The sequence below is a fragment of the Panthera uncia genome, chromosome X (genome assembly GCF_023721935.1).
Source record: "Panthera uncia isolate 11264 chromosome X, Puncia_PCG_1.0, whole genome shotgun sequence".
Taxonomy (NCBI): Eukaryota; Metazoa; Chordata; class Mammalia; order Carnivora; family Felidae; genus Panthera; species Panthera uncia.
The window spans coordinates 74,114,901-74,137,019 of NC_064817.1; the positions used below are offsets into that span (position 1 = coordinate 74,114,901).

At 36.0% G+C, this 22,119-nt stretch overlaps 1 protein-coding gene across 5 annotated transcripts in view; it reads left to right on the top strand.

Annotated features, from left to right (window-relative positions):
• DIAPH2 (diaphanous related formin 2) overlaps positions 1-22,119 on the top strand; it is a 974,644-nt gene that overhangs the window by 763,472 nt on the left and 189,053 nt on the right. For 4 of the 5 annotated variants that reach the window (XM_049644714.1, XM_049644715.1, XM_049644712.1 and 1 more), the window contains one exon: positions 7,857-7,952. In XM_049644714.1, coding sequence (XP_049500671.1) covers positions 7,857-7,952 — 96 coding nt within the window. Of the gene's footprint in view, positions 1-7,856; positions 11,306-22,119 lie in introns of those variants that run through there. The other variant, XM_049644716.1, reaches the window with a different exon arrangement.

Below are 22,119 nucleotides of genomic sequence, written 5' to 3' on the forward strand. Positions count from 1 at the left end.
GTTAAGTTACCCTAATAAACTTAGGTAGCACCTACCATGTAGAAACCTGTGGAGAAATTGCCTCATCCTTCACCATTAATCACTTGGGAGCAGAATGCCCATTTATCTTGTGATCCCTAATACATTATTTATTTCATGATAAATTGTACCTAAAACATTAACCTTAAAATTGTTAAGGAAGAGTAGTATTCACTATGAGGTTTATCCATGATCTGATGATTTGCCTCACTATAGGAAACTGTTAATTACCTGTTCTGGCAAGGAGATGAGATAACAGAATGAATTAACTCTCTAACCAACATTTTTCCCTGTAGTTTTATCTTTAGTTGCTCTGAGATTAATTTTGTTTTTTGGTAGGTACCACTGTGCTAGGCCTCAACCTGGGAGCATAACATTTTTCTGTTTGTTTTACAAAGTTTCAAGTGCCATGTAATGTAATTACTACACTGCCCCTAACTCATCCTGTGGTTTCTGGTAATTTCTTCTGAGCTCCTGTGTCCTTTTTCCCTCTTAAAAGTTTTCTTCTTTTTGCCAGGAACATCTGCCTTCATTATTTTCTGTAAAACTTTATACATTCTATGTATGCCCTCTTTTAATCTCTTTGAAGTAGTATCTTGATTTTCTTAAATACTTTTCATTGCCATAAATAACTTCATAGACTATTATCTTAGTTACCATCTGTTGATTTTCCAAGTCACCACTTTCTTCATTCTTCACTCACTTCCAACTAAACCACAAACTAACAAAAATCTCACATCAGGTATAGGCTTTCCAGATGTTTGTAGACTTCAATACAAGTTGCCAAGGTTTTATCATATCTGTTGATACAGTGCCTTGCCAAATGATTTGACTGTATTTCTAACTTATGTGTGGTATTAGTATTACTCTTACATGTAGATATTATGGTCCTGTAGCACATTGTGTTATTTTCACCATACTGTATTTGCCATTTACTAAGTCTATTACCTCTTATTTTGTTGAATTATAAGAGATGTTTTTTAGCCTTGGGCCTTCATTTTTTTTTTCTTTAGATCCCAGAGAAGGAATTTTGTTTCTTTCTTTTTTCTTAGGTGAGAAGTCTTATAATTTTGTACCATCTACAAACCCATCTTGCAGTGTGGTCTGAATCTGGACAATAACAGATAGTGTGAAAAAGATTGAATCTAACATTGATTTTTCTTGTACTCTACTTATCACTGCCTTCTTACACTGACAACTTCCATTTACTACTGCTCATGACCTTGCTAACAAAACCAATTTTATTTTTCTATTTAGTCCTTCACTAATAATACCAAAATTTTTCCCAGGATTATATGCATAGAATAATATTTGTCACTACAAATTAAATTTCATTCTTTGTATAACTGATTTCTCTCCTACTCTGGTCCATTTTGTGTACGACTATGAGGCTGACCTTAAATGTTACTTTATCGTGTCACTATCTTGCTAGCTTTTTAGAGTCCCTTGAAGCACATTCAGATTTCTTACTTTGATATCCAAAGCCCTCTAGAACTTTACTCTGATCTTACCTATGCAACTATAACTCCCATACCTTTCAACTGTGTTGTTCTCCCTGTGGTTTATCATGCAGACCATGCGTGTTTGACTTCAGGTAGCTATACTTATTCAAAACAACCTTGACACATTTTACCCTCTTAAAAATTATATGATATGAACAGGTGAAGCCAATATATGATGATAAAAATCAGAGTAAATATTGCCTCTTAGTGGTGGAGGCAAGAGGGAATTTTCTCGGGGTAATAGAAAGTTTCAATATCTTGCTTGTGGTAGTACTTACACGGGTATAGGTACTTGTTAGAATTCATCAGGGTGTAGGTACTTGTTAGAATTCATCAAAGTGTATACTTAAGATCTATGCATCACAATATTTATAAACTTACACACACACACACACACACACACACACACACAGAGCAAGCAAGTGAGCACATGAGTGTGTGCTAGGAGTTAATACATCTAGATTTTAGTGTCTTCAAACCAGTCATTCTTCAACCTTTTTTTAATGTAATGTTTTCAGAGGCTTAACATAAGCCCTCATTCTTCCATGAGTCTTCCCCAACTCTTCTAGGCCCACAGAGAACATAGCTTTATTTTAAAAAAATTATATAGTCTTGGGGTGCCTGGGTGGCTCAGTCGGTTGAGCATCCGACTTCAGCTCAGGTCATGATCTCACAGCTCGTGGGTTCAAGCCCCGTGTCAGGCTCTGTGGTGACAGCTCAGAGCCTGGAGCCTGCTTTGGATTCTGTGTCTCCCTCTCTCTGCCCCTCCCCTACTCATGCTCACTCACTCTCTCTCATTCTTTCTCAAAAATAAAAATAAAAACATTAAAAAAAGTTTTCAAATTATATAGTCTCTGTAAGTATTGGCTCACATGGCAGGGTCCTACCCTCAGTAAGAAGTCTTTTGTTTCTTTTGGGTCATTTTATACTGATTTGTTTTTGATAACTTCTTCAACTTTTGAGCAGCTCAGCTTTTCCAGAAAGCCTTAATTATACAATTGAGAATTCAAGGAGGCTATAATAGTGAATTAAAGCCATATTCCCATGATGTTAGGATCTTAGGAAATAATTTTTATAATGTTGGCTTTAGTTTAGTCATTTTTGAGGAGTAATGAACTGGAGTTGGGTCTTAGGCAATGGGAATGTCCAAGGCACTAAGTGTTAGGTTCTTAGAAAAATAAGGGATATCGTAATTTAAAATGTTTGATAAAAAGAAAGGAGATTTCAGAGCATTTTCTTTTTTTAATGTTTATTTATTTTTGAGAGACAGAGGCAGAGAGACAGAGTGTGACTGGGAGAGGGACAGAAAGAGAGGGGTACACAGAATCCCAAGAAGGCTCCAGACTCAGAGCTGTCGGCACAGAGCCTGACATGGGGCTTGGACTCATTAACCAGGAGATCATGACCTTATCCAAAGTATGATGCTTAACCCGCATAACTGACTGAGTCACCCAGGTGCCCCTCAGAGCACTTTGAAAAACTTTGAAGGGGCAGAGATTTTACCCCAATTGTATGGTAACAAGTCAGGCTGCCATAGTTTTAGGAATGCTTACATAAGAAACTAGGCTCCTGGGTCAGAGACAAAGAATTCTGTCATTCATGGTACAGCCAGCAGTGTGAGCTTCATGTTCATATTGCTTTCTCTTGCCTTCCAACTCCCCCATGGTGATGCCAAGGTGAGCTCAGGTGGATGCTATGCACACAATGGCTTTATATTACTTCTGAGGAACCTGGTTTTAGGGAACCCAAATCCTTTATAATAAAATGAAAGCAAACTGCCTGACATTTACCCTAGAGGGAAATATAATCTGTCCTCAAAACAAACAGACCTACCCTCTGCTCTGAAGAGAGACACTATATCTTTCAAGGCTGTTCACTATAAAAAGATAGTCCAGAAGAAAGGTCATCAATGCTTGTGCTCATAAAATGCACATAAATGTGAGAAGCCCACAGAGAACTGCCTCTAAATAAGTTTGTGCTAGCCACTGGGGAATAGTCTTGCACAAAGGTGTACCAGAGATAACTTAGTTTATCTAGGGCTAATATTAATCTATGGCATCTCCAAACTCTTCTTGGGGAAATTAAGTCAACACAACACAGGTAAATGTTGACGATGAAAATTTGAGGTCAGCAGGCATTCTGTATCCACTGCATGACCAACACTGTTGGAAACATGAAATAGAAGGTACAGTGCATGCCTTTCATTTTACCCAAAGATATGTAGCTCACATAGAGCCCCACTGGACTGCATGTAACCTGCCTAGCTAGCTCCTTAATACTGTCTGTGATCTAATTTCAGGATCAAATGTCAGAAACTTGCCTCTGAATTGTTACTTCCAGACATGCCCATATATTACCATTTTAGTGGCCAAAAAGCATTACCAATTTTTTCCTTGATATTCATTCACTCAGTAAATAAGTATTGAAAGATGTAAGAAAACACAGTTTTCTATGCAATTCAATAAAACTATTTTCCTTTCCAATGGAAAAAAAAGACACTTTTTTTCCTGAATTTGACCTCATAGACCAAGAAATAGAAAATAAAAACAGCTACTCATTACAAATCACATCTAAGTAAGAATTAATGGTTCTATGAACTTGGAAATTCTAAGTGAATTATCAACTTCACACAACTCAATCACATACCAAATTTCACTGAAATTCATTTAAAATGAAGGATAATGTCTTTCAGATGATCATGTTAGCTTCCATTTTGTTTTAGGAAGAGTAACTGAAATGTAAATCAGTTCTATGATATATTTATAAACCCTTCATTCCTTCAGGTTAGGTATTTCAGGAAAATCTCTCAACTCTATGAAAAGTTATGGAGCAAATGAAAAAGTAATAGTAGACTGAAACCTACATTTATTTCTTTTAATATATCAATGATATTTACAGAGACCTGGCCTTCTTTTTCTTTTCTTTTCTTTTCTTTTCTTTTCTTTCTTTCTTTTTTTTTTTTTAAGAACCACTTAGCACATGCCTTCTCAGCAGAGATAGTATATCACCTCCAAGTGGATAAATATTGGTTCTTGGGGAGGTGGGCAGAGAAAAAGCTTAGATATTACAATTGTTTGTGGGCCCCCAAAGGGTTACACTATATAAACAGATATGCTGTACATCTGTTGTATTATATTTAAATGTTGGAGGGATGAGGAAAAAAATATCTAAAAAGGCTCCTCAGGGGGAGGAGAGAAACAATAATGAAAAAAAAAAGAAAAGCTTAGAAATGGTAATCTAGCATAGTATTTTGACAGGTGTTGTCAGATGGCAACCATTAATTAAGTAAAGGGATTTATTTTTAATTCCTCTCTATATCATATTTGTTCCATCTTTTTAGTATATATACAATATAATCACATTGAAGAATTCTAATGAAATGGCCTCCTTATCATTGTTATATTTTTTTAATGTTTGCACATTATTTATGTAAAATCACATATAAATACTGTTTTGTAGTCTGCTTTTTTCACTTTTATACATGTATTTATTTTTCTACATAGTATTTATAATGACTATTTTTATAAGAATACATGAAATTCAGTTATACTATGGTTCTCTTCTGGTTGTACTTCTATATCTCTAGAAATTCTTTTTTTGTCTTCTCTGAAATTCTACTTCTCCTGACTGCTTTATAAAAATTGGGGTTCTCAGGAATTGCATCGTATGCTCTCTTCTCTTTTCATATAGTATCTCAGGGTGATCTCATGCATCTTCCAAAGGTATTCAAATCTTTAGCTTCAGCCCAGACTTCACTCCCGGGTTTCAGCCTCATATTTTCAACTGCTTACTGGATATCTCTACCTAAATATTCTTCAAAAAATAATCATATTTTCTCAAACCTGTTTATTTCTCAGCCAGGTCTTATTAACTATATTAATACCTTCAAGGTATCCACCCTCTCCATTCACTCTCCTATCACTTTAGCTCAGTTCATTTATACTATACTCCTGACCATTTCCCTTCCTTCTATTAATGCCAACCTCTAAGTCATCTTCCACAGTGCTGTCTGATAAGTCTTTCTAAAATGTAAGTCTGATCAAGTCACTTCCTATTGCTTATGTTTCCCAATAGAGCAGCCACTAGCTACATAAAAATAATAAGCACTTGAAATGTAGCTAATCTGAAGTTAAATGTGCCAAAATAAAAACACACTCAATTTCTGAGACTTAATCTGATAAAAAGAATGTAAAAAACAAATGATTTTATATATATTGAGTTAAACATTTATTTAACATATCAAAATTAATTTCATCTGTTTTTAATGTTTTAAATATGGCTACTAGAAAGTTTAAAATTATGCAGCTCACATTTTTGGCCTGCATTATATATCTCTATGGGAGAGTGTTGACTTACAGGATAGTACTCAAACCCATATCATAGAATTATGATCTTTTACCATCTGGTCACCATATGCCTACTCCATTTTGTCTTCTGCTAACTGCATACAAAGAGGGCTGGTCTTGGTGTCAGACTGACTTGGGTTCATACGTAGGCCCCTCCACATGCCAGCTGTGTGATCTGGAACAAGATGCTTTAACTCTATGTTTCAGTATCCCCAGCTGAAAAACAGAAATAAAACCTATTTCAATGTGTAGTTGGATTAAAAGATACAACAAATGTAGGGGCGCCTGGGTGGCTCAGTCTGTTAAGCGTCCAACTTTGGCTCAGGTCATGATCTCACAGCTCGTGAGTTGGAGCCCCACGTCAGCTCTGTGCTGACCACTTAGAACCTGGAGCCTGCTTCAAATTCTGTGTCTCTCTCTCTCTCTCCTCCTCCGCTCATGTGCTCTCTCTCTCTCTCTCTCTCTCGATCTACTTCAAAAATAAACAAAAACATTTTTAAAAATTTAAAAGATACAACAAATGTAAAGTGCTTACTGCATAAAATGTAATTCTCCCAGGTACATTCTAGCCGTGCCAAACTACTTTCAGTTCCTCTTTTCTTTCTGTTATAGAGAGCAGGTGACAGTTTGGATGTGTCTGCAGCTTTAATATTCCTAAATGTGCATAATCCCCTTCCCATGCTTAATCATTGGGGTTCTATTTTCCTTTTATTTTTTCTGTTTTTACCAAATATTAGACCCAAGAACCTCCGTGTTTCCCTTTGTTTTTTATTTAATATTATGTCCTAGTGAATTCACTTTAAAAGAAGAAATGATTGATGTAACATCGAAGAAATCTCAAGTCAAATAAAGGGCATAATCAAAAAAGGTTTTAGCTTGTTCTTGCCCTATAAGAGATTTTTTTTCTGTGATCTGACACCCTATAGTCATTCTTTAAACAAAGTAGGATTTACATTTAACTTTAGCATCAGCAACAGTTTTTTTTCCCCTCACTCCTGCCTTCTTCTCTTAACCCTTCTGCCTACAAATGTCCTCTATGCCAGACCCACCCATTTAGCTACCACTCAAATTAACCAGTTAGTTAGGATCCTTTTTATCATCAGCTAGGCCCAATGGGAAGATGGACCTCAGCTCACTGTGGATTGTCCACAGTGTAGAAGAGTTCCTGGCAATAAACACCTTGAGGCAAATGCTCTCATAAATCTTAAAAGGGGTTTTGACAGCCAGAATTGTCAAAGATAAGAGTAGGGTAAAATGTTTTAAGTGCATTTCCATTAGGAATTCCCATGTACATCTTTTGAATACCCAGCTCATGGAATCATAACAGTTCTTTCCCATAAGAAAAAATTAGAAACACAATGGCATTCTAAAAGGGATGATGAGACTCTGGCTAACGTCTCTCAAATATAAACTGCAGGGTTTCAAATGATTTGGCCACCTTTTCTTTGTACAATGTCAGCATTTTGAAACGGGTAAAGGATATAGATTAGGTAGAATTGAATGCAAATGTGTTTTGAAAATAGTGTCTTTTGAGATAATAGCAGATGACGGTTGAATGCTGAAAGTATTAATACAATCAGTATTTAACCTTGTGTAGCTCCGCTTCATCAAGTCACGCCCTGCACATTGATTGCATTAAGCCAGGTCCATGGTTTCTTGCTTAGAAATGTCTTAAAAGAATCTTAACAGGAAGGCAGCAGTAGCTGATCAGCTACTGTTTATTTGCATACTGAGTGTGTCATCAATAATACACAAGACAAGGTCCTTAAGTTGAAAGAACAGTGGGATTGGCATGAATTTTGCTTAATGGTGCATAATAAACAAAGTAGTCTATGGGGCCAGAAACTGACAGGATCCATTATGCTTAAACAGATATATGTCTTTAATTTAAGGATATTATGTAAATCTGACAGGAGTTTTTCCCTTTATTTTCCTGTGGTTTAACTTTAATTGCCCCAAGATTAATTCTGATTTCTCCTTTCCCTTCCAGAGGGTGATGAGACTGGAGTAATGGATAATCTTCTAGAAGCCCTACAATCAGGTGCAGCATTCCGAGACCGCAGAAAGCGAATTCCAAGGAATCAAGGTAAAAATCAATTCTAGCCTACATGGTATTATAAAATGTGAATGTTCTTAGCCAAATACCACTCTCTGAAAAACCTTCCCTATGAATATTTTTTAACAGTTGATCTCAGTTCATGTGTGAAAAAGTCTCAACAGTCTTCTATGTCTATGTGATCACAAGTTTCAACTTGGTAAAAGTGTCTTCAAATAACTAAAGACTTTGCAAGAATTTTCAGAAACAAGGACTCAGCTGTGTTTCATATTAAATATTTTAATTGTTATTTTATGTGCATGTGGTTTGGGTGGAATGTGGCTTAAAACCATAAATGAAATTAAATTACTAAAAGTAAGTGGCCCTAGGGATGTCACATTGCCTATTCACAGGTTAGGGAAACTGAAACAATGCTTCTTTCTAGAGGTTATTTTGGCTCTGTAGTACAATCCATTCTCCATTCTCCATGTTAATAAAGAGAGGAGAAGAACAGATAATCTAAGATCCTCAAAAGTCTGAAAGCATCTGAACCCCTTTTTCATGTATTTTTAATTAGTAGTAAAACCAGATTATGAAAATTGATCTCAGGGGAAGAAAAACAAAAAAACAAGCCAAATAGCCTTCCTCACTCAAATAGTACTAGAAAGTTGTCTGTTTTCTCTGTTCATACCCTATGGCTGAGGAAGTAATAGTTCCTTTCAGAATAATCCAAGCTGAGCTATCCACCTCCTTTAAAGAAATTTCTATATTTTTAATTTATATCTTTTTTGGAAGAAGAAGAAATTAGGTGTTTTAATTTTAAAAGTCCTCTTCATGGGCTATGGAGCTATATGGAGAAGTAAATGGAAAAAGGAAAATTAATAGTAAATATGTAAATTCTACTTAATTTAGATTAATAAGATTTGACTTGAATAGCCTGAAATTCAAAAAATATTTTGTATTTGGGCTGGAAAATATGTCTTCAGAATGGAAAGTGGTAGTTCTTTCAAACCACGATACTCCAACAAACCAGTAAAAGGAAGTGGAGCCCAGTACAGAGCTGTCGGGAAAGCTTGTGCTAATGATGAAATTTATGGAGGAAGACAAGAATATAAGTTATGTTCATCTTTTTTGCATTTGGGTGAATTTTGATGGATATAAAGACATTGGAGATGGCCTACAAAAAGAGTGAAAGACTGGAGGAAAGAAAAGTAAAATCTCTATTTGTATATTCATATTAATTTTTAAGGTAATGCTGCAAAGAAGAATACTAGGAGCACTACTAATCTGTACCTATGAAGCAGCCATTCCATCTATCCTCAGTCTTTATCTGTAAAATGAGAAAGTCCTATCATGCTATCAGAGACCCCTTCTACCTCTTAAGGAAAATAGAAACCTTCCCTGTTCTTTCTTGAACTCTCAAAGCATTAATAGTAAAAAAGCAAACTGAAATAACTTTTTTTATTGATTCAGTTCTCTGCTAAGCAGCTGATAAGTATAAGCATGTTATTCTGTGCCATAAGAGAACTGCATTATATTTCTAGGCTGTTTATTTTTAAAATATATTTGCTAAGGCCCCTGTCTGATTAGTCTCACATCTCATACTGACTCTAGAGAGATTGTACTGAGAAAGAGAGAGATCATTCCATGGGATTTCTGTGAGTTTGGTACTCAAGGGATACAGTGTCATCAACTGTGAAATACCAACAGTAGATTCACAAACTGCATAATTTTACAGTACTCATTCCAAGTAATCTAAATTGGGGCCTCCTTTGGTTTGTAGCTAGAATGCCTCCATGAACACACAGGGTGAAAAATATCAGCGCATCTAGTCCTGGCAGACATTTCAAGTAACTACAGCCAATGCAAATGTACAGCAGTAAAAAGAAACTAGAAGCAGACAGTGGCAGTGATTGGTAAAACATCTTGAGCATCAAAGTTCAAACAAAGGAGATGGGGAGGATGGCACAGAGTTGGCAAGTCTGCCAAAAATTTTCCTGCCTGCTTGCCTCTTTCTAAAATCAACAGAACTGGGGATTTCCCCAGATTCCCTCTTTGTTTCTGACTTCCTAATTAGATCATATTTTCATGCTGACCTCCTTTTGTTGTCACTTTCTTGGGTACCTTATTTGGTTCCTTTTCAATGCCCCATTGACTTTATATTGTTATACTTTCCCTGGTCAACACCAACATCCTTGCTCCTTTCTAATCTCCATTTCAACATGATGAGATAAAATCAGAAAAATCAAATTATAAAGAAGACTATTTTTATCAAGTAAAGTAAAATAAGAGGAAATAGCCAAAAAATGTGAAATCAGAGTCAGCCACAGACAGCAAAGATGTACTGCTCTGCTTGCCATCTCCATTATTATAATTTACAGATGGAAATTATGGTATGTAAAATACAGAGATCTACAATTGTGCTTCTAATTGCAGTGTTTTCAATTCAGCATTTCAACAAAATGAGGTGATGGCTTATATTCTTCACTATAAAATCAAAATATTAATAAATGGCATGATTAGTTGCCTAAATTATAAATCTTTCACACTGAGCCTATGCCCCCTCCCCAGGAGCTACCAAATTAGGCAACTCAGAGCTCCCAAATACTGTATCTAGCCCAAATACTAAGAATGTTGTTTCAGGTAAGGGCCCCAAAAGATATATTTCAAAGGAGACTATTATAAAGGGACGCTAATGAAAAAAAATATTGATAATGAGTATAGCACAGGCTCCAACCAGTTAGAATGTACACAGGCAATAAGTAGCCACTATGGTTGTAGTAGAACAAACCATCTGAATATCAACCCAGATTATAAATTTTGCTAATACCAAACTCAGAGGTTAGGAAATGAGCCCCTAAGTATTCATTAATTTATTGTACATCTCTTCTGTGAAAGGCATATGCTAGATATGGAGGAAAATGCAAAAATAATTAAGATTTCCTTAGTTATAAGACCCTTGTGTCTTGTGGGTAATATGGAAAGTACAGAAAAATTACAGAATAAGGAAGAAAATAATAAGGATTACTCAAGAGGTATTAATATACTTTGTGAGTTCAGATGAGCAAAATATATTTTATTGGATATATCAGAAAACGAATTCTGGAAGAAAAGGTTTTCAAGGATGAGTATGGATTTCATTAGTCGGAATTAGAGGTAGGGATAGTGGGCAAATGAAATGTCATTAAGAAAAATACAGAGAGGTGCCTGGGTGGCTCAGTCAGTTGAGTGTCTGACTTCAGCTCAGGTCATAATCTCATGGTTCGTGAGTTCGAACCCCACAGCAGGTTCTGGGCTGACAGCTCTGAGCCTGAAGCCTGCTTCTGATTCTGTGTGTCCCTCTCTCTCTCTGTCCCTTCCCTGCTCATCCTTCCTCTCTCTCTCTCTCTCTCTCTCTCTCTCTCTCTCTCAAAAATAAACATTTAAAAAAAAGAAAAATACAGAAATAAGCAAATGCAAAACACTTTGGGAGCATAGCAAATAGTACACCTAGTAAGAAAGTAGACTGTATAATGTATAGAAGTATGGAGATAATTCTGGAAAAGTAGGTTGGTGCCACAACATAGAGTACTTGAATAAGAGTCTGAGGTGTTAGCATATAATTCTTTCTGCAATGGGGATATACTGAAGGTTTTTAAGCAGTGGAGGAACATGATCAAAGCAATATATTAGGACATTTAATCTATAGAAATGTGAGTGATGAATTATGATTCTACTGTCATAATCAAAAGAGATAATTTAGGGGACGAGGAGTAGCTACATGTCAAGGATAATCCTAGGGTTTTGAGTTTGAATAGCTGGAAAGACAGTTAAGTTATGAAAGAAAACTGTTAAGATCAGGAAAAGGAGTGGTGATGGAAGATAAAGTAAGTTTTAGGAACATGAAACTGAAAGTGACAGCAGAGCATTGAGGTCAAGATGTCCAGAAGTTTCTTGGAAATATAGGTATAGATTTCATCACAAGATTATTGAGTTTGTGAGATTTCTGGTTATAGTACAGAAATGGAAGGGATTGTTAGAGTGACCATTAAGAGAAAAGGATCCAAAACAGAACTTTGAAAATGCCCTCAGTTGGATGCTAAAAGTAGAACTAGCAAAGAAGAGAGAGAAATAGTATTTGGGCAAGTGGGAGGAGAATCAAAACATTGTTCTAGGAGCAAAGGAAAAGGGAAGTATTGAGAAAGCAGAAAAGGTGGGCATTTTCAACAATGACGTATGCTATGGTGGAATAAAAAAGATAAAGACCAATGATTTGCCATTTGGGACCTTTCTATCAACTTTTTAAGAGCTTATTTTCAATATTTGTATGGAACTGGAAACCAGAATGCAGGAACTAAGCAGTGACTAGATAGTGAGACTACAGGGATTAATAGTATTCATTTGACAAATGAACAATTGTATCGAATGATTCCTCAGTGTCATGTATTGGTTAAGTACTGAGGATGTACCACCAATCAGGACACTTGCCTCAAGGAGCTCAGATACCTTTGGGAAAACATGTGTGTAGCTGTGTGATAAAATTGCAATATGATTTTATATGTGCTATAATGAGATAGGAACCAAGTCATTGTACAGTGCAGGAGTTAGAGTAAGTTTCCCCACCCCCACTCCTTTGCCTCTCAGGTTTGCATCCCTGGAATATAGACTGTGATGTCTAGGAGTTTGGTGGGTGAAAGGAACATCTCACTTTTCCTCAATAACCTAGTATGTATCTATCCCTTATGAATTTTGCTGAACCTTTCTGGACCATCTTTGTTATAGCCTTTGTTAGCACTCCAGATGATAATTTCCATAGTTACAACCACTTTGGAAAGAATTACCCATAAGTATTCCTGAATTTGTCATTATAACATCAAAGGTAAGCTTTGGAAAAAAAATACACGGAGAAAAACATTGCAGGAGTGAAAAACACACTTAAAATACAAATACACAGTGCCACATCTGTTTCATTACTGAATACCTGTAGACACTCAGAAATGGCTTGTCTTCTCTCAACCAACTTGAGTTATTCATTCTTTGCCCACTAGAAGTAAATATAAACAGTCTTATTAGCAATAGATATCTAACAGCTATTTTGGCTATTACTAGATTTTGGTATATACTTCTAGACATTTAAAAAAAAACATATAAGAGAAGCATTATGAAGAAATGAAGCCAAGAAACAGAATAAATGTAATTAGGTTTCAGAACTTCACAGGGCAACCAAGAAAATGAAATTTGAAAAAAAGGAAAAAGAAACGGGACACACAGTTATAGTTTTATAGATCAGCAAGATAACAATATAAATGAGAAGGTAAAACTTACCCTTTGACAACAGATAGGGGACAAGGAACTGATTAAAAAAGAAAAACACAGAAGGAAAAAGAAACCAAACTCTAGGTATTAGGGAAAATACCTTTACAACAAAACAAAACCCAAATCCCACATTTTCCTGGGGCTGTCTACCTCACATAAATAACAAAACCCACATTTTCCTGGTTCTTGTTTTCATATACATATCCAGGACCTCAACTGTCCATAAGGGATCTCTGCAGCATTCCTAGAGTTTCTCAAGGGGAAATTTCACAAACACAGTCACCCACCACTTTTCTTCTACCTCTACCTCTAATAATAACATGTATTTCCATGCCTGCTATTTGCTCTAGCACTGGGCACTTTAATGCCTTCGTGATGCCAGAGTTTGACAGTGGTCAGTGACAAAGCAGGGGGAAACACCTCTCTTCCTTTAAGTGACAAAGCACTTAACCAGTGTACCAAGCAGCACTAGCTTGTTCCTTAAAATGTTACATTTTGAGAGAAACAGCTTTCAAATTTTTTACATCCCTCTTGATCTCTATAGGATTTGGCCCCATATAGCAAGGCCCAAAAACAAGCCCATGACACATCCCATGTAGCGCTCAGTATCATCCTCATCTTTTGATGACCAAGTTCTGTTGGGGTTTTGTGTTTGTTTGTTTGTTTGTTTGTTTTTATTATTAGAGGGTCAAGCTGGTCATTCATACCAAGCTGCTTACTTCTTTCTCCCTTAGGATGAGTTCTTTCTCATGAGGTTCTTCAGTCTTCTATTTTGTAAGTGTTCAAATCTTGGACTAGCCAATTAAACTCCATTTTGTCTGTAGTAATTATATTGCAATGTGCAATTCAAAAGATTGCATAATAAAAGATGACATAATGCAAGCAAATAAACAAAAACGTGGCATTCACCCAAATGACACTTATTAATCAAATACTATGGGCCAGGCAATAGTGCTAGGGCCCTGGAGTGTAAAAATGGATAAAGCATGGGTCTTAACTTCAAGTATTCACAGTCTTGTGGGGAAGACAGATACATACACAATATAAATGTTGTTATACATATGCAGAGAGTGCTGAAAGAGCAACTAGATGCCTAGAGAATTTAAGAAATCCTTCACAATGAAAGTATCATTTGAATTGTGTTTTGATGGAGGCACCTGGGTGGCTCAGTCTGTTGAGCGTCCGGCTTCGGCTCAGGTCATGATCTCATAGTTGGTGAGTTCGAGCCCCACGTTGGGCTCTGTGCTGACAGCTCAGGGCCTGGAGCCTGCTTCGGATTCTATATCACCCTTTCTGCTCCTCCCCTGCTCGTACGATCTCTCTCAAAAATAAATAAATATTAAAAAAATTTTTTGAATTGTGTTTTGATGGATGAATAGTAACTTACTTGGAGGAGAACAGGAGGGATAACCATTTCAGATAAAGAAAATGGCAAATACATGCAATGGAGCTAGGGAAGGGTACTGTGGCAATAATGGAAAATTTGTTGCAACAAAGAACTAGAAGAGCTTTTTAAGTAGAGGATTACACACACTCACACACACACACACACACACACACACACACAAAAGCAAGAGGGTTTGAGGATCGAAATAACAGATTTGGGGGACATTTATATATATACTGTTATCAAAACCTTGGGATCACCCAGGAAGAGTATGTCCAATGAGAGGTAAATAGGCCATGAATAGAGTATATGCGAATCCCAGTTTTGAAGAGGCAAATAGAGGAATCAGCAAAGGACATTGAGGGGAAAAGCAGTTAGAAAGGAAACAAGAGAAGCAGCAAAAACATGACACCTGGAATACTGAGGGTAGACAGAATTTCAGAATGGAGAAAGTCAACAGGGGCACATTCTGAAGGAAGTTAAGTAAAGTGATGGCTGAAAATAGACCAATGATTTTGTCAAATAGCAGGTGACTGTTGTCCTTTTCCCAAGCAGTTTCAGTGAAACAGTGAAAGTCAAGAGCAAGGTTCTACTGGATTAAAAAATGAATATCTTTTGTAGAGATTAGTAGAGAGTGAAAAGATAAATTGTGTCTCTTCTAGAAATTCTGACAGGAAACTCTAGATACTTACAAGCGTCTTGAAGGTTGCCAATCATAAATTAGTATGTCTAGTTTCATTTACAAATATGTGGACTTTTCCCCTCTTAATTGTATTTATTGAACATATACTATGTGATATAGTTCAAATATTTTAGCATGCCTAGTGCTTTTACAGAGTTAGCAAAGCACTTTCTCATTTATTGTGTGATATGTGATTCATAGTCATCTAATGCAGAGAGCCTAGTCTCATAAGTTAAAATGAAAGACATTTGTGGCCTCATACAAAGAGAGAATAGATTGGAGGTTAAAGAAAGGTATTCTTAAGTTAACTGGGTAAAAGCTGGGGAGATGTGGGGAGAGAGACAAAAAGGATGAGGCCATCTGCAGAAAATCTTTGTCAACTTTAGAATTAACTGGTTTGCAAGTGATTAAAGTCAGGAGTGGGTGGGTCATAGTATATATATGATTTTCTCAAGATGAGGAAAGGAAGAGGTGAAGAAGTAGCAAATCAAATAATCCTTAGGCAAGCCACTTACTGTTCTCAGTAGTGTTAGTTAGCCTGGTACCTCTTGGCAGTAACTAAAAGATAAATAATAGGGATCTTGGAGAATTGATCAACATTCAGATTCAGGTCATAGATAAATATACAAGAGTGGGTAAGATAATCTGGAGAAAAAAAAACATTTGTGGCACTGATTCTCACCCCTGGCGACACACTGGAATCACTTTGAGGAACTTCTAAGAAATAGCCACATCCAGTTCCTCTATGAACCAATTAAATACAAATCTGTGGAGTCAGAGCCTGGGCAGTGGTATGTTTTAAAAGTTATCAGGTGAGGGTGCCTGGGTTGGCTCAGTCAGTTGAGCATCTGACTCTTGATTTGGGTTCAGGTCATGAACCCAGGGTCATGAGATCAAGGCCCGCATGGGACTCTGTGCTGAGCATGGAGCCTGCTTGGGATTCTTTCTGCCGTTCTCTCTCTCTCTCTCTCTCTCTCTCTCTCTCTCCAAAATAAATAAAGTGAAAAATATATATGAATTTTTGTGGTGATTTTAATGTGCCACAAAAGTTGAAAGCCACCAATTTATGGGACTAGTTTGTAAGCTGGAACACATGAAAAAGAGCATGAATAGGTTGGTTATGGAGGTGTGAGGAGAAAAAAAACTACCGTGTTACTACTTTTCACAGAGAAAGTGCCAAGTAGCATCATGTGTAGTCAAGAGAACCAGTAAAATAAGGAATGGAAAGGATCCATTGGATTTAACTATTAGGAATTCATTAGTGACTTTAGCAAAAATAGTTTTAGAAGAGTGTGTTTAGGGGTTGGGGTGAGAATGGTGTAGAAGCCAGATGTCATTGAGCTCTAAAATGCTATTAATTTTTAAGACATTGTTTTAAAAAAATGTTTATTTTTGAGAGAGAGCAACAGAATGTAAGCGGCGGGGGGCGGGGGCGGGGGAGACAGGATGTGAAGCAGGCTCCAAGGTCTGAGCTGTCAGCACAAAGCCCTATGCAGGGCTCAAACCCACAACCTGTGAGATCATGACTTGAGCCGAAGTCAGACACTTAACCAACTGAGCCACCCAGATGCCCCTTTAAGGCATTTAGTGTCATCTTTTTTTCATCACTAAATGTGAATTTTATGATAAAGCATATACCTAAGTTAATTACATAGGTTTTTTTTGTTTTCTTTTTATTTATGGAAATTATATTTTATGTCTGGGACAGCCATACACATGTATTGATTGATAAGATTGAGGTTTGCATTAGGGAAGCTAGAAACAGAAGATTACTATGTGGTCTGTCCTTGATTATTCTTTAACAACTGGAGAACAAATTGAACACAAACCATTTATGCCCTATTTATATGCAAAATTGTCCTAAGCAAGTACTGATGATGTTCTCTATAGAAATTTCAATCACTTTTGCTTGTCTCTTCTCCTGCACAATATAATCAGCTCTTCTGCGCATTTCTTCTTGGGTGATCTCTGCAGGCCAGTAAGAGATAAGGTCAGTTTCAGTTGATTTTTTAATGACAATATGAAGTTACCAGGCTTCCTTTAGACATTGGGATGTGGAATAAGTTAGGACAAGCAATTATTATGCAGCAATAAATTTTCCTTGGTAGTTTTAATTATATGTCAAAAATTTACAGGCATGGTAGTGTTGGTAGTTAAGCTCCCACAACCACCTGCTTCTTTTATAAACCCTCAATTCAGGAATAAATGGTTGGAATCCTATATGTCAGGTGCATGACACCACTCTAATATGAGCAGACATTGTGCATTTGTAACTACATTAACCGACACGGTATTCATCAGACTGTAATAAGTACCTTAAATTTTCTGGAAAGCTAATTGCTTTCAAAATGAAAGGGGAATAATTGTTTTAATTTATGGTTGTGATTATGGGCTTATCTCTCTCATATGGACTCAGTAGTATATTATTGTGTATTTTCCTAAACAGGGATAAGAATTTGTAAACTCTCTTTCCTCTCCAGCCAAATTCCATCTGCTGCTACAGTGGCCAAAGGTAGCTAGATTCACCTGGAAATGAATGTACTTCCACCCATCTTTTAATTTTTGTGAAACGTTTGAACACACCCCTCTTGTGTATTTTAATTTGAATCTTTTTGTTTGTTTGTTTATTTATTTATTTTATATATGAAATTTATTGTCAAATTGGTTTCCATACAACACCCAGTGCTCGTCCCAACAGGTGCCCTCCTTAATACCCATCACCCACCCTCCCCTCCCTCCCACCCCCCATCAACCCTCAGTTTGTCTCAGTTTTTAACAGTCTCTTATGCTTTGGCTCTCTCCCACTCTAACCTTTTTTTTTCCTTCCCCTCCCCCATGATCTTCTGTTAAGTTTCTCAGGATCCACGTAAGAGTGAAAACATATGGTATCTGTCTTTATCTGTATGACCTATTTCACTTAGCATAACACTCTCGATCTTCTGCATGACATATCATACTGAAACTGGCAAAATACAAGGATAAGAGAAAATTCTGAAAGCAGCTAGGGGTAAACAGGCCCTAACATATAAAGGGAGACAGGTAAGACTAGTGGCAGACCTATCTACTGAAACTTGGCAGGCCAGAAAGGAATGGCAGGAAATCTTCAATGTGGTGAACAGAAAAAATATGCAGCCGAGAATCCTTTATCCAGCAAGTCTGTCATTCAGAATAGGAGAGATAAAGGTCTTCCCAAACAAACAAAAACTGAAGGAATTCATCACCACTAAACCAGTCCAACAAGAGATCCTAAGGGGGATTCTGTGAGTGAAATGTTGCAAGGACCATAAAGTACCAGAGACATCACTACAAGCATGAAACCTACAGATATCACAATGACTCTAAACCCATATCTTTCTATAATAATACTGAATGTAAATGAACTAAATGCTTCAACCAAAAGACATAGGGTATCAGAATGGATAAAAAAACAAGACCCATCTATTTTCTGTCTACAAGAGACTCATTTTAGACCTGACACCTTCAGATTTAATTTGAATCTTACTCCTGGTAGTTCCTTTCCTTGTGTCCTTTAAAATGAGAGGAATAGAAGGTAAAAGAAGGAAGGAAAAGAGCACTGAGTATCTTAAACTCCATAGGACTCTTTTGAGATTCAAGGGTTTTTTTGTATTACCCATTGGTATTGTTTGCATTTGCAAAAACATGGGCCCAGAGATCTTGAACCTAATATAGTGTTTCACCTATTCCAGAAAACCATGTAAGGTTACACTCAAAGTCTACCCTCTTAAAGATATAGATGATGCAAAGTGTTAAGATACTACAAGGCTTATAACTGTGTTTCACTATTAAAAGATTATGATGTATTTTTACCACCTGGCACATTACTCAGTATAATATATGCTCTTGATAACTATTTGTTGAAAACTTCACAATTATCAAAAAAGATTAGAAATCTACATTAAATCCTTTCAATATATTATACCTGAATCTATCTCTGAAGTTTGAAATTTTTGGGATGAAAGAAATAGAAATTTCATTCTACATCACTGTAAATGGAATTCCATTAAAGCTGAGTTTATTTTATGGGCAAACTTAAATGTCCTGGCTATGTTACCTTCATATGACCTTTCTACTAGTAATGTTTAGGCTTGACAAGTAAAGAAAAATTCTGAGTTTGTATAAAAAACAAAATATTATTATATGTCATTACTCTTACGTCCCTCGTGCTTACATTTGAATGCCACCTTTTTGTCATTTTCAAGTCACAATTTGTTTTACTCCTAATGCTTAAAGGACAAAATTCTTAATACTACCAGAGGAAATATAGGAAAAATAGAACGTTTTGTTTAAGTTTTATGTATCTTCTCATTAATCTGCAAATATGCTCTATAGAACAGGAGAAGTAGACAGGAGTTAGTGTCTCTTTAGCATAGCAGTAAGTAAATAATAGCTTTCCCAGCTTTCTCACAGATTTACTCAGAACAGATCTTTCTGAAGTTTAAGGGTTTTTATCTAGTATATATGAGTATTTTAAGGATTTGAACTGTTTATTTGAGGGACTACTAGAATCCAGGGTAATATTTTCCCTTTCCACTTGGGAAGGTTTTAGCTTGAGATTTCTAGGGTTATTGGTCTGTTCTATTGTTTGTCTCACATAGATGCAGTATACAGCAGGCAAGACAGTACTCTGTGGGCAATGAACAGGGATTTTTTTTTCATACATTATTCACTACTTTGCAGTGGTTTCAGAAAGTCAATGTATGTCCCAGACACAAAGAAATGAAAAAAACACAAAAACAAGGATATCATTTTCATATTTTTGTTTAGAAAGTTAATACTATTATGTATGGATTTCATCTTTATTGCAAATTTATAATAACTTATATTTTTAACAGCCATATCACTATTGATCAAGGGTGTACATGTCTATCATGTTTGTTAATGAACTGATGATCTTTAAATATTTGGAGCAACCTATGAAGGGGAGTTTGTATCAAGAGGGATAAGCAGTTTGATTTCATGTGGATAACCCAATGTTTATTTTAGTTATATTTGTGACATCATTTCAGTTGCCTATATCAGTACTACTATAAGTGGCAGAGATAATGAAAATTGACTATGTTTTGTACATAATTGTGGATTTCATTTTATTGTCATCAACAGATAGATGGAATCAAAGAAACATGCTGGAATTGAAAAGAAAAAGTTCTCTTGAAAGAATTTTTCTAATATATAGTTTTCATTTTATGGTCCAAATTTAAATGAACTCTCATGCACTTATAGAGAACATTAAAACAAGTTCAGTTAATAGTCATAAAAACCCACAACATGAAGGCACCAAGAGGATGACCATCTTTAGTGACTGAGATAATAATCCAATATAGAAAATAAATTTAGAAATAACCACCATAATAAGTTTCTAGGAAATTATTAGTGGATGTTTTCAATGTTTAATTCTAGTGGGATCAGATTAGAAAAGATAAATTGGGGGAGCACCTGGGTGGTTCAGTTGGTTAAGTGTCCAAATCTTGATTTCAGCTTCACTTAGACTCCCAGGGTCATGGTATCAAGCCCCACATTGAGTTCCATGCTGAGCATGAAGCCTGCTTAAGATTCTCTCTGTCCCCTTCTGCCCCTCTCCCCCCTTCACATGTGTTCTTTATCTTTAAAAAAATAAAATAAAATTAAATTAAATTAAATTAAATTAAAAAAGACAAATGGGAAGAAAAACATCACATCTTGCAATTTGAATATTATTTTTCCCTTGCCACAAATAGTACTGATCACTTACATGGTTCATTTAGAACTTCCTGGCAGAGGAAGATGAAAAGCACTGAAAAAATATTTATGGTCAAGTTGAATGCTGCCCACACAGATTCTATGCATTATAGATTATCCTTATGCTTCCAGTTTCTTAACTTTTTTTCCTAGTTACTGTGCTTTGTGGTCTGCGGACCTTTTGTACACCACTTTCCTTACTTCCCTTCTGTTGCTTCAAAAAAATTGTGTTTTATCTTTGTTTCCCACCACCATTGCCCCAATCTGATATTCCACACATTAATTATGGGGAATAAAAACTGGTAGAAAAAATGAGGAAATATAATTGTGTCAGCATTATTTGAAGTCTGTCTTACTTAAGTCTGAGCATTCTGTCTCTTGTGGGAAAACAAAGAGGACTGACAATACTTAACTGTTCCAAATAAATCCTCTCTTACTTTATGCAAAATTGTTTAGGTCTTGATGTCAGCGAGGGGTCATTGAAGGACATTTCAAAGGGACCAAGAAAAGTTCCTAGATGGACTCTTGGTTCCTAGACTTTTTGGAATTATGATATCATCACTGCTAGAATTTATAAGTGCTCCTGGTAGTGAGTAAGGCGTCAAACAAATGGTAAACCTTTTGTATAGCTATAAATTATTTCATCAGTTAGTATAGACAGTTGTGAAATGACTACATGTTTTGTTTTTTTTTTTGGCTCTCAGAAAGTATATACTCTGAAAAAAAAAAAAAACCCTAAAGAGAAAAATACCTTTTCATAAAGATTCCTCAGACCACAATGGATAATTAATTACAGCTTGACAGGTATAAACATGTTCAATAAAGAGGAGAGTTGGATACTTCAATAAGTAGGGTAGTTTGGCAGGTTTAGTACTTTAAAAACTTTTTTATCTCTCCAAATTCATTCAAATAATATACTAGATTTTACTGAAATAGGTTTTAATTACGTTCCACTCTAAGGAGAAATCTTTATTCTTAAGACATGTACACCAAAATATTTTTAAAAAATACTTGTCTTGCATTGATATGCTAATTTTTCTCTAATGTTTTGAAAACATGAAACTGTTCATTCACTTTTTGTTTAACTTGGAGGCTAACTCCAGTAAAAGTGACTCTGT